The sequence below is a fragment of the Cynoglossus semilaevis genome, chromosome 7, assembly GCF_000523025.1.
Source record: "Cynoglossus semilaevis isolate Cse_v1.0 chromosome 7, Cse_v1.0, whole genome shotgun sequence".
NCBI lineage: Eukaryota > Metazoa > Chordata > Actinopteri > Pleuronectiformes > Cynoglossidae > Cynoglossus > Cynoglossus semilaevis.
This window is the reverse complement of record NC_024313.1, coordinates 5,732,848-5,744,992: the sequence shown is the minus strand read 5'-3', so window position 1 is coordinate 5,744,992 and position 12,145 is coordinate 5,732,848. Positions and strand designations below refer to the sequence as shown.

General features: G+C 40.8%; 1 protein-coding gene across 1 annotated transcript in view; it reads left to right on the top strand.

Moving 5' to 3' along the window:
• Nucleotides 1-12,145, top strand: part of tagapb (T cell activation RhoGTPase activating protein b) — a 13,623-nt gene that overhangs the window by 442 nt on the left and 1,036 nt on the right. Inside the window, 12 exon segments of the mRNA XM_025056973.1 lie at nucleotides 2,847-3,017; nucleotides 5,261-5,431; nucleotides 7,915-7,956; nucleotides 8,366-8,450; nucleotides 8,573-8,626; nucleotides 9,590-9,650; nucleotides 9,829-9,989; nucleotides 10,172-10,333; nucleotides 10,496-10,605; nucleotides 10,850-11,036; nucleotides 11,229-11,310; nucleotides 11,490-12,145. The exon segment at nucleotides 11,490-12,145 is cut by the window's right edge and continues 54 nt beyond it. Coding sequence (XP_024912741.1) covers nucleotides 2,847-3,017; nucleotides 5,261-5,431; nucleotides 7,915-7,956; nucleotides 8,366-8,450; nucleotides 8,573-8,626; nucleotides 9,590-9,650; nucleotides 9,829-9,989; nucleotides 10,172-10,333; nucleotides 10,496-10,605; nucleotides 10,850-11,036; nucleotides 11,229-11,310; nucleotides 11,490-12,145 — 1,942 coding nt within the window.

Sequence of the window (12,145 nt, the reverse complement as noted above, 5' to 3'; positions counted from 1 at the left end):
CTACGCATGTAGCCCACTGTCTGTTCTGAAGGGAAAAGTGCTTTTTGAGTAATTTTACAACTAATTGGTTGAAGCTGTGACCATCAATTACACAATCCTGCTACAAAAATAGAAGCTCATTTTCAACAACAATTTTCAACTCGCGTTGAGCACAGCATTAGCTGCAGGGTTAAAATATCCACGCCTGCTGTTGGTGTAATTATAATCAGCCCACTTTGGAAAAACAGCTTCATGCAGTGACTGCAGTCTAGCGTCACACACACCTACAGTTGTCTTGGAGTTTACGGCTTTAGCTCTTCTCGTGGCTGATCTCTGGGCTGGTTGTTGTGGTGTAGGCGACTGAACACAAAGACCACCAGGATCAGGCAGTGGGCCGGTTCATTATCAGTGCAGCACCAGAAATGTCAGACTGAGCCCACTTAACACTTACCAGCACGCAGTGACACACTGGGCAATTCCTGAAGTGGGTGTGAGTCACAAATGTTACTTTCACTTTTGTGGGACGACACTGACAGACCACCGATGGTGCACTGAGTAACTCATTTTACAGACTGTGCACCTCAAAACGTACAAAAGAAGCCCCTGAATTAATGCTGTTTAAAAAAATGTAGAAACATTGTGTGACTGACAGCCAGAACTCTCCAAAGGACGCCTGGATTCGGGTCAGATTTTTGCCGACCTTGAATCAAAATTAGTTTTGGTTTAAGTATATGTCAGACACACATCTGGTACTTACAACGTGGACCACGTGTTTGTCAAACATCAACCATATCCAGTTGATTGTTCGGCCCTTTGATGGGCCAGACACACTTTTTTTTACACAACCCACATTGAAGCATTGTACTTAATTGATTATCTTTTTTCATTTTTTTTCCCCCCTGGTATTTGGTGGCCTTTAAAATGTGTAAAATCTGAACTTTAAAATCATGTGTTGTTGTTTTTGTACTAAACAGATTGACAAACACCTGCTTGTTTTTTTTCACACTTCTTCTTATTTATTTGCATATTATTTGTCATTTCATGTGTCACAGATGTCTGTTAGGGAAAGGCCCTCCGCCGCCACTCTTTGAATTTCTACCCTGAGTTTACATGGAGTGGGCGGAGCCATTCGTCTGATGTTGGTTTCATTTTTTTTCACTTGTTCTGATTGTGACTTAGTCACATGTAAGGCCCGTTATTCAGGCAAACAACAAGAACATTGTGTCTCACCTCATTCTGCTGCCTGTGCTATCACTAAGATGGACAAGATTAGAAAAGAAAAAAAAAAAAGTATATCAGTGCCACACAGTGGTTAACACCGTGGTTAATGATCTTGGGTTAAATGGCACTCGTCGTCTATCTGTATCAGGTTTGTATGTTCTTCCTGTGTGTGGATGGGTCTTCTCTGTGACCTGTGGCTCCTCAGAAAATAAATCTGGGGATTCTAATGTGGCATGAACAGATTAGTCAAAGATGAAGTCAGTTATCAACGCTGCTGTAAACATGGCAGAAATATGTGGTCATCATTATGAACAAACACAGCACAGTTAAAGTTGAGCTAAATAACAAACGCACCTGTTTTGGTTGAAGTCCCTCTGACAACAAATTCCAGGAAACCCCCCAACCCCCCCCCCCCCCCCCCCCCCCCTTTAGTGAAGGGTTTGTATAGGTGGCGACCACAGTGTTGCTCTGTCCTAGTCTGAGGGTGAGTCGTCGTCACGTTCTTTACAGCTGAGCTGTAGTCCAGCTGCTTCAACTCAGAACAAGCCCAGGTGCTGCTGGGAGAACAATTGTTTTTCTAAATGTTAGTGTAAAAAAAAAAAGTGCCGCTGATACAGAAAGGACAAGTCAGAAGTTCTCCTTCTTCTTCGTCTTCTTCTGTAGCTTGTTTATGACTGACGTGATTGGTTATTCCTGTAGATTTTATTATTATTATTGAAAAGTGTTTGCAAAAAAATGTTGTGTATGTGTTTATGTGGAGTGTCATTTCACGTTCATTGTAGGGTTTTTTTTCCAACCCTCAGTCTTGCCTTGGGTGACCAGGTCATGTGAGACAGGTCATAGAACCCTGTTTTATGAGGAGTAGACCAGCAGTTAGCCCTGTATCCTTTAACTTGAGGTTTAGGGTTGAACAGCACCTGAAGAATCTCCTCTCCAGAGATCATTCCTGTTTGAACCGTTAGTAAAACATTCATGAAAAGTTCATGTCCCTTTGAAAAGGTGCAGCGCTAAATCAAATGTGGATTTTGTAACGATCCATTAATGTGGTGACAAATTCAGTTTCCTGAATATGAATGTACTAATTTAACTCAACACATATAGTGTGTGATGTGTTAAATATGTATGTGGGAATTTAAAATAATATAATCCCAGGGAATTACTTTTGTCCAACAGCTGACGTAGTTTGGTTTATGAGTAACACCGTGAAACCATTTGTCCAACAGCTGATGTAGTTTGGTTTATGAGTAACACCGTGAGTATTAGTGTCACACATCTTTACTTTTTTGCTGGTTATTTTATTTATATTTTGTATCTAAGTAGCTATTGTGCAAAATTTCTTTTGAGTTGTAAAACAGTCCAACTTTCAGTTATCCATATCCAAATGTACTTTTAGCAAATTTTATTTATAAAACGTTTTTCATTTCTCTCTTATCTGTGGTCTCTCAGTACATTGGACTGTCTTGTATTTTAAACAGTCATTACTCAAATGAGATGAAAAAGTGTTAAATGTAATATTAATATCATGTTTCACTTCCACATTGTATGAGACGTTGACAAATGGTTAAAGTATGGTGGCGTCCTCCTGTTCGAGGCCCCACCTCTCTCTCCCTGTCATCCTCCCTCACGGTTTCTGTCCACTTGTTTAGGGAGGAATCTCTCTGCTGCGTGTCTGTGGAGCAGAGTCCCTTTGTCTACGGCCTCACCGTGGAGAACGGAGAACTGCTGCTGGACCAGCGGGTTCAGGTCACCGAGGGCACAAAGTGCAGGGAGCGGCATCTGTTCCTCTTCAACGACAACATTGTTTTCGCCAAATATAAGTAAGTAACGCTGATATTTATGTACAGTATTCTATACTTTAATGCGGTATACAGTATGTGTTATGTACCTCTAGTTGTCACTGGCAGACTCATGACTCGTGATATTTTTTTAACTGAAAGGAACCACGCCTTTCAGGCACCACGCCTTTCAGTTAAAAAAATATCACACAGTTGTCAAAGAGGAAGTTTTAAAAGGAAGTGTTTTTATTTTTGAACTGTGGGCTGTTTGAATGGAAATCTCCCAGGGAATCACCCAAGTAACTGTCAGTGTATCAGTGTCTGGTCACTGAAACTGAACTGAAACAGCAGAGTTTGGTGCTTCCCTCTTGGTGGAGTCAGTGGAACCAAAATGTTTGGTTGTTTCCAAAAGGTATTTCAACAGCTGCTGAGGTTTTAGCTGTGCCTCAAAAACAGTCCAGTTTCCTTACAGAGTAACTCAGACGAAGTCGACAAGGTTGATCAGTTTAATACACGGTGAACTTCTAAAATTGTTAAATCAAACACGGCTCCGTAAGGAATTTGATTGTACTGCTACGATTCTCTCTCTCATAACACATGTTTACAAACCACTGGCAATACCAGGGGTTCCCATTTTGGGGTCACGACCCTGTGTTTGAGAAACAATTAAGACAAACTCCCAGTAGAGAACAAAACAAATGTTCTTATATTTAAATGTAATTCTTCATTAACCCAGATACATGGGTTCTTCAGCTCAATATAACTGCATATAAAGATACTGTAATTTATTAATGAGTTGTTTTTTTTTGCCTGCAGTAATAATATGAGTATGAACACGTTTTAAAGCTGCTGCCTTTCTTAGTCACAGGAAGTTTGAAGAACGTATTTTAGGTAGGAGGAGAGTCTCTGTCATCTCAGTACCACCGACCTGCCTACGGTTCCAGTACGAACTCCACTACTGGGACTATGTTAGACTACAGTTCACAGCACACGGAGTCGTTATACAGTAATATCCCTCATTACTGTAAACTGTGGTGTGTTTACTGGATGAACAAATTCTATTTCTCTAACACAGAGCAAAAGATAGTTTCACAAGTTTGGAGCACCAAACAAAGCACATCCATCTTCTTCATCTTCATCATCATCATCTCCTCCTCTCCTCCAAACTGCTCCACCTCTGATCTGCTCATTTCTAATCTGCTCCATCCTGATGACTCTCAGTGAAGATCTCAGCAACTTCATCTCTCACTACTGAGCCTCCTCTCCAAACCATCCATCATAGCAGGTCTCACTACTGTCTCTTGGGTCTTCTGCCCCGTTGCTACACCTCTGCCTGACACTGGTCTCCGACTGCCTTTATTTCTGCTGCTCCCTTTGCCTGGAGCAGAGGTCTTTATAGAGGAGCGATCTTTAACCATGATCCAGGCCCTTTGCCTGGAGCAGAGAGGAGCGATCTTTAACCATGATCCAGTCCAGTCAGACTCAGAACTCGTTATTGCTGAGCATCATGAGTAAAACTTTTAAAAACTCAAAATTATCTTAAGGTGTTGGATAATAAACAAAATCAAATTACGTTTCTGAGTCAGTCCGGTGGTAAGTGATTAGTCTCCATCTTTCAGTAGTAGACCACAGATTTTCCCCTCTTCAGTCAGAGCCACCACAAGGGGTATTACCCTGACTTTACAGCCCTGTTCAGTTCAACGGTGGCCCAGCTGCAGCAGGTCCTTACAGAGGAGGTCCTGCAGGCCTGACTATACTGGGACTGTATTACCACACCACTGTCTCAAAAACACCAAAAAAAATCCCCCATCCGTCAACACCATCGCCATGAACATTTCAGCCAAAGTGAAATTGTTGTGTGTTTGTGTAGATGATGTCATTTCTGAGTCTTCTGTCCATAAATCAATCAATACTGGAGAGGCTCTCCTGTAGATCCCACTGTGGAAATCTGTGTACACTGTACATCCGTTCTATTTCCTCCTCTCCCCATTTGAGTCATTTCATTCACAACACAAAGCCACTCCACGAAGCTCTGTTCTTTCCTAACGATGTGCAGGAGTTCTTAGAATCCTTTTCACTGTCTTTGTGTGTTCATTGAAAGCTCATCCCTGCTCCATATGTTCACTGTTATATAATGCACATGGCAACTGCATTAGTTTTTATGAACATTTCTTTTTTGCTTTTTTTTGCTCCACCAAAATCTGTTACTGTATTTGTCATAATCAGATCATCCCATCCCAAAACAGTCGATTTCAAGGACTGTTGCTTCTGTCTTGCGTCTCCAGATCTTCTGCCAGCTACCGTTTGAAAGACACAGTGTTCCTCAAGGACATCTGGTTATATGGGTTTGATGAGGACAAGGACGAGGAGGAGGAGGAACAAACTGCAGGCGACGTGGACCTGAGGGTGACCATCGTCTTGGCCTGGGCTCTGAAGTTATTCTTAGTGACATTCTGGTGAGCTCACACACACACACACACGCGTATGCATGACTAATGACTCATATCCTTCACTTTTTAACACTTGCATCTTGGCAACAATGTTTGTTCTTAAAATAAAAATCTCACCCTTGGAACCAGCGGGCGAGAGAAATGCACTGTAACTGGGTGGTGATGCTCGTGCCAGGCATCGACCTGTACATGATGGCACCGACCTGTACATGATGGCATCGACATGTACATGATGGCATCGACATATATACAGCGTGATGACATCGACCTGTACATGATGGCATTGACATATATACAGTATATAATGCTACTACTTTCTCGTATAAAGGACCATTTAAAACTGCTTTTAGCCTCCAGTGCTTTGTATTGAGCTGATTCTGATTCTCGCTCCTCGCTCTCTTTACGGTCATTTTGGATCGATTCATCTGAGTTGCATTATTGATAGTTATTGGTCTTTTTTTTACACCAGTAAAATGTTTTTTTCTGCACAAATCTTTCAATCAAACTGAACCAAATAAAACAAGGGAAACATCAAGCAGGGGGTGAAATCCCTGCTATTAAACTCAGCATCTTTCATTTACAGTGTAAACAAACTGAATTTTTCTGACTGGCCATTTAAGTGTTGCCAGGGTCATCACAGCGCCCCCTGTAGGGACCAGTAAATATATACACTCACTACATATACAGTAATCTGAGTGAACAATTTATCCAAATCCTGCATGACGTAGGACTGAGGGAAGTGGAGGAATCAGAAATGCAAACATGCAAAATGAGAGTGTTGCGTTGTTTTTGTCACGTAAACAGTTTGCTCAAGGCCAGAAAATTCTGTCTGTTTTTATCGTAAATGAAAGCATTAGTAAAAGCTGGCCGCGATCACAGAGTTCACAAATGTCACTAATGGTCATGCGACCTGCGATGTCAGTTTAAAAAAAGAGGAACGCTGCAAAGAGAAAGTCCACTCTGCAGCATCACAAGACAAGACCTTACAAAATAGGAAGTGTAAGAGCGGCCAGTTGAGCCTCATGTGATTGAATCACCTGCTGTTATCCAGAAACTCTGTGTTTACGTGAAACGGCACAGAAACACCGTGTCATTCCTCTGTGTCGAGTCAGTGTGACTTCCATCAAAAGAGTTAAACGACACCATTTTAATAACTACTTTATTTATCCACCAAGTGACGCCCACGTTTTCTTGCAAATTAATAAAAAGCGGTTTGTGCTGTTATTCCAATAAGACCCAGCAGCACTCATCTGTGACTTGTTTAGTCTGAAAATGAGACAGATTTGAGTGATGGTTGATCTCTGGTAATGATTCGTTGTGGGAAGGTTTCTTTTTAAAGAGTTAGTGCTTGACTGTGTCTCGACGCCTGTATGAAACCAGTGGCTCATTTGATGACAGAAACATGATGCAGTAAAGTCAGCCATTTGTTCAGGCACAGGTGTCCAAACATGAGAGAATATATTTATGTTTTTCTGCATTTTTTGTTTTTACAAATTTATGTCATTCGTACTAATGCCTCTGTTCAAATATTATATTAGCTAAGCTAAAACCAAAGGCTATGCCTGAAATATATGTTAGCAAAGGTAGCGAGAATAAGACAAAAAATCTAAATGCTAGCTGTAAAATTGTTGTAGGATAGCAAAGATATTGCAAAAAGATAACTAGCCAAAAGTGCAAACTTGAGGTCTATAATTAAATAAAACAATTATAATTGATCTTAATTAAGCAAATATGTTCTAAATAACTTACTGACCACCTGTTTGTCAAAAACAAAATGTTAAAAAATGAGGACATAGATGCAAATGCAGATGTAGTGTTTTGGTCAAAAAGAAAAATTAAAATATAATTATCTTATATCAAATGTATTATTTACTTTTATTTATTTTGAATTAGATTTGAAGCAGACGTTTATTTTATTTTGAATAAGATTTGAAGCAGATGTTTATTTTATTTTCAAATACAATACTACTGTCCAAGATAAACGATGAACAAAGATGTTTTTAAGCTAAAAATGTGCTCAAGGTTTTATTTAAAATTTTGCCAGAATTTACTCCCAAAAATGCATTATTTTAGCAATTGCAAAATAAGCAACATTTTCTATAAACAAGCTTGTATTTAGGTGACAGATCAGTCTGACATTAAAGAAAAAAACACCAAAACTTACTAAATAAACCTGGATTTTCCAGACAGATGTTTACTTCTCTGCACATGTACCTGTTTTTTTCACCACATTTCCACTGATGCACGTCGAGTCACAGTTAACCTGGTCGACAGGAGGAAGTAGAGGGTGACAGATTTTAGGGGCGGGAGCTGCCGTGACGCTGTTCTCTCTTCCCATGACCAAGTTACACTTTCCACCAGAGTTGTTAAAAGAGGCGAGCTGTGCGAGCTGTGCTCACTTCTTTCATTCCTCCCACTGTATCTGCTGCTGCGTCTGCTTCTCTCTGTGTGGATTATTAACTCGCACCATGGTCTTATTTTACCTGCAGTTCTCCTGAGGTGAAAGAACGCTGGGTTGAAACTCTTCACAGGTAAGACACGGAGATTTGAGAATCGTGATCTACGACAATGTTTTCACAAACTCCTTCTTGTTATTCTGAGAATACAGCCTGTTGACGTCCGATTTCAAATCATTACAACCCATGTCTCAGTGTAGTGTTTGGGTCAGACAATGACGCTTTTAATACTTGAAAAAGACTGTGTAGCACTTTTAAAGTTTACAATTTACATCTTTTCTTTTGATTAAAAATATGATAAGTCAGAATTGATATCAGTGATTTTCTTTTTATTATTTTTTTTTTTTTTTAATTTTTCTTAATGTTTTGTTAGTTAAACGATGAGTTTATCATCCAAATTTTATTTTTTTTAAATTTTTCTTAATGTTTTATTAGTTAAACGATGAGTTTATCATCCAAAAGTAACTTCATTTTTTTACTGCAGGAAAATTCAAGAGACAAAAGCGAGGGCCGGCTGTGACTTTTCTCCTCCAGACGTCCTCATGAAGGTGTTGAGTGGCAGCGTTGCGGTAAGTCTGCCCCGGTCGACTGCAGGGTGTCTCATCCAGTACATTACGGACATTTATTTGACCACATGAACCATGAACAACCAGCATTTACTGACGTCTTTGCTCTTTGACATTTCTTCCAGACTAAAACTCTAACAGGAGGGGGCATGGAAGGACTCATTGAGATTCCAGTCGATGTAAGTAGAGTGTACCTTTCGCACATTCTCTCTGAGGTTAGACACGTGCGTGTTTTCGTTTGTGTTGAGAAGCAAATGATACGCAGACCTTGAAAAGCATGAACAGTGAAAGTTATAGCGTATTTTTGTGAATGTTTTCAATACTTTTTAATGTTTGTCAGCTGCTGTAATTTAAACGTGGGCTAAAGGTGAGCCACCTATTGGAAAAACATGTTTGCAGCCCACACGTGTTCCATATCCTGCACACAGACACACATACAAGTGGCCTATATGTTGTGCTGTGTGAAACGATGTGTGGTCGTTGTTTTTTGTTTTTTTTTCTGCCCAGTTAGCCTCAAACTCAAATTTAGCATAGAATTAACCTAAAAAGAAATAAAAAGTTCCGGTGCGTAGGTAAAAGGAACATCAGTCGAAGAAAACTGAACTGTTTCTAAACAAATAACATGAAGAAGAATAGCAAAACAAAAAGTACATATTATGGAAAGTTTTTTCTAAAAACAAAGCTAACAACATAGCCAAAAGAACAACTAAGCTTGCTTGGCAAAACTTTATGGGAAGCCCCCAAATATTCCTTTAATAAGAACTAATATGTAAACAACATTTAGAAATAATAGAATTTTTTTAATGTTTTGTCCAGAGTTTTTTAAAACTGAAAAATAGAATTAAATATAATTATTAGTTGCAGAAGCTGAATTAAATAAAGCATTAAATAATTAAAACAAAATAAATATATATGTAGGCTCAAGTGATACTTAAATATTAGCCACATTAGTTATTTTAACAAGTCACATCAACAAGATGCAAAGAGGATTAAAACAGATATTGGCCCAGACATTGCCAAGGACAGGGCATATTTATCAAGAAAAATATTTGAACCACAGTGTCAGATTACACGTGACAAAAAAAAACAACCTCAGAGTCTAATCATTTTTTCTGTTGTTTTTTTTTTCTTGTTGTTGCTAGGGTGATGCCAAGTTGCCCAAAGACTTGAACAGTGAAGAGGAGAAGCTGACACATCCGACTGGTGAGTTTACATTTTGAAATGTTGAATGACAGAGTTGTCACTGGGTGTGGAACAGAATATAAGGAACTTTGTATCTAATGAGTCACATGGAACCAATGTAGTATAACAGATAAATCACACTTCTGAATTTACCATAAACTAATTGGAAATGTATATGTATATATTTTTTTTCCTACAGGGGAGAAAACATGGAACCAGGTGGTGAGGAGACTGAAAAAAGGCTCCAGTTTCATGCACAAACACAACAACCGAACAGAGTCACACTCAAAGAAACAGCTGTTTGGGCAGCCCCTGTCCAAGATCAGCCCTGATCACTGCTCGCTTCCTAAACCTATCACTGTAAGTCACCTTTCAACCGCAAATGTCATTTGGCATGACTGTCAACCTACTCCTTCATTATTTTGTTAGCTTGTTTCCTGTTTTTGACACGACGTCGTCCTGAGCCCACTGTAGTTTTCAGTATATGTTCCAACAGAAAAGACACAAAAAGTCTCACCACCCTGTTCTTCTCGTCTCACCAGGAGATTCTGGTGCTGCTCAGGAAGCATGGTCCGTCCACAGAGGGCGTGTTCAGGAAGCCGTGCAACAGCAAGAACATGAAGGACATCAGAGAGCAGCTCAACAGTGGTGTGGAGGTGGACCTGGAGGTCCAACCGGTGTTTCTGCTTGTTGGACTTCTCAAGGTATGTTACTCTCTGTGTTTCATCATATTCTGGCAAAACAGTGGCTTCTTATGGCTAACTACTAGCCATCATTTGGTTATTTTTTGTTGTTTATATATATATATATATAGTATCTTTATAAGGTATCTTTGTCTCATTCTCTTCTTCTCTTTTACATTGCAGAGTTTTCTGAAGGAACTTCCTGGCAGCCTGCTGGTGTCTGACCTTTATGACCATTGGATCTCAGCTCTGGACCATGAAGATGTTGAACAGAGGAACTCAGAGATCAGAAAGTAAGCAAGTCACTGACGTCCAGATATTTTGAGTATAAGCGTCTTTTTTTTAAAAAAATTCTGAATGTCTTGTGGTTAGGACTTTTGTCAATGTTCTCCACCAGCCTGGGCTAAAACCACAATTATTTTTTTATCTGTCCTCTGTTACAAAAGGGAAGTTTTAAAAAAAAAAAGGCTGCCAAACTCATCTTCCTCTTCTTTGTTTCCTCTTCCTTTCTTCCTCTTTTTGCCACCCACCCACCAGGGTCGCAGACAAACTCCCAGGGCACAACAAACTCCTCCTCCAGCGTCTGCTCTGCGTCCTCCATCACATCTTGGAGAATGCCAACGTCAACAAAATGGACGCCCACAACCTGGCGGTTTGCATCGCCCCCACCCTGCTTCAGCTGGGTGGAGCTGCGTTGGATGAGCAGAAGGACAAGACAGAGAAGGTACACGTTGTTATGAGTGTGTGTTTTTTGTCTCCCTTTGAAGCCTTGTGGTTCCTCGTGCAGAAAAGATGGTTTCACAGCTCTCCTACATCTGAGCACTCGACGTGATACCTTCACAGACACCTGTTTATGCCAATAGAACCAAAAAGATTTTTTTTGGCTGAACGTGTTTCTGTTTTTCATTGGCTTCAGGTCTCGAAGCTGACGCGGGTCCTGATTGAAAACTTTGAGATTCTTGGAGAGAACATCCCTACTCTGCTGGACACTGATGAAGGTACAGTTATACGGAGAAAACTCCAGTGAAACATCTATTATCATTTTTCACATTCTGAAATAACTAGCCATATGTGCTAGTTGGGCGACAGGCTAACCTATAAAATTATAACCTCTTTCAAACTGAGTGAATGAGAATAGTTGAATTAACTGTGGAATATCTTCATTTTCCCACCACAGACTCCGTGTCCTCCAACCACCATGACTCCGCCTACGACAGCACTGACCCAGATGGAGATGGAGAAGCAGCGGACAGCGTCACCTCCACGTGCGAGGGCTGCGGCTCCTTATCTTCTCTCAGCCCCTGCACCACCGCCTCCAACGCCTCTTGGGCGTCTGACGTCATCCCTAATTCGAAGCCCCCTTACAGTCGCCGCTGCTCTGAGCCCATCATCCTCACCTCGCCCGATCTCCAGGGTCTGAGTGGCCACGCCAGGAGCCACGAGGACTGCTCCCTGGAAAGGACGGACTTTGCGGAGCTGCCGCTGAAGAAGCAGATTTCTGATGACTCCTTCCTGCTCAGGAGACGAGGTGGAGACAGACACGTCCTGTCTTTTCCCAAACTGAGCAGCAACATAGACCTGTCTTACATGACAGGTAACCGAGTCAAGGACTGCTCGTGTTCTTCTCTAGAGAGCACGGCCTCCAACCAATCAGAGGGGTCGGTCTTCACCAGCTCTCCAGCAGCATCACCTTCCTGCCAGAGGAGAGGAAACGCAATGTCCACATCTACAAAGTCTCATCATGAGATTCCCAGACCCATCACCGATGAGAAGAGGCGATCCAAGTCCATGAAAGCAGCCAGTAAAGTTGTGATGAGGACCAGGAGTTTAGGA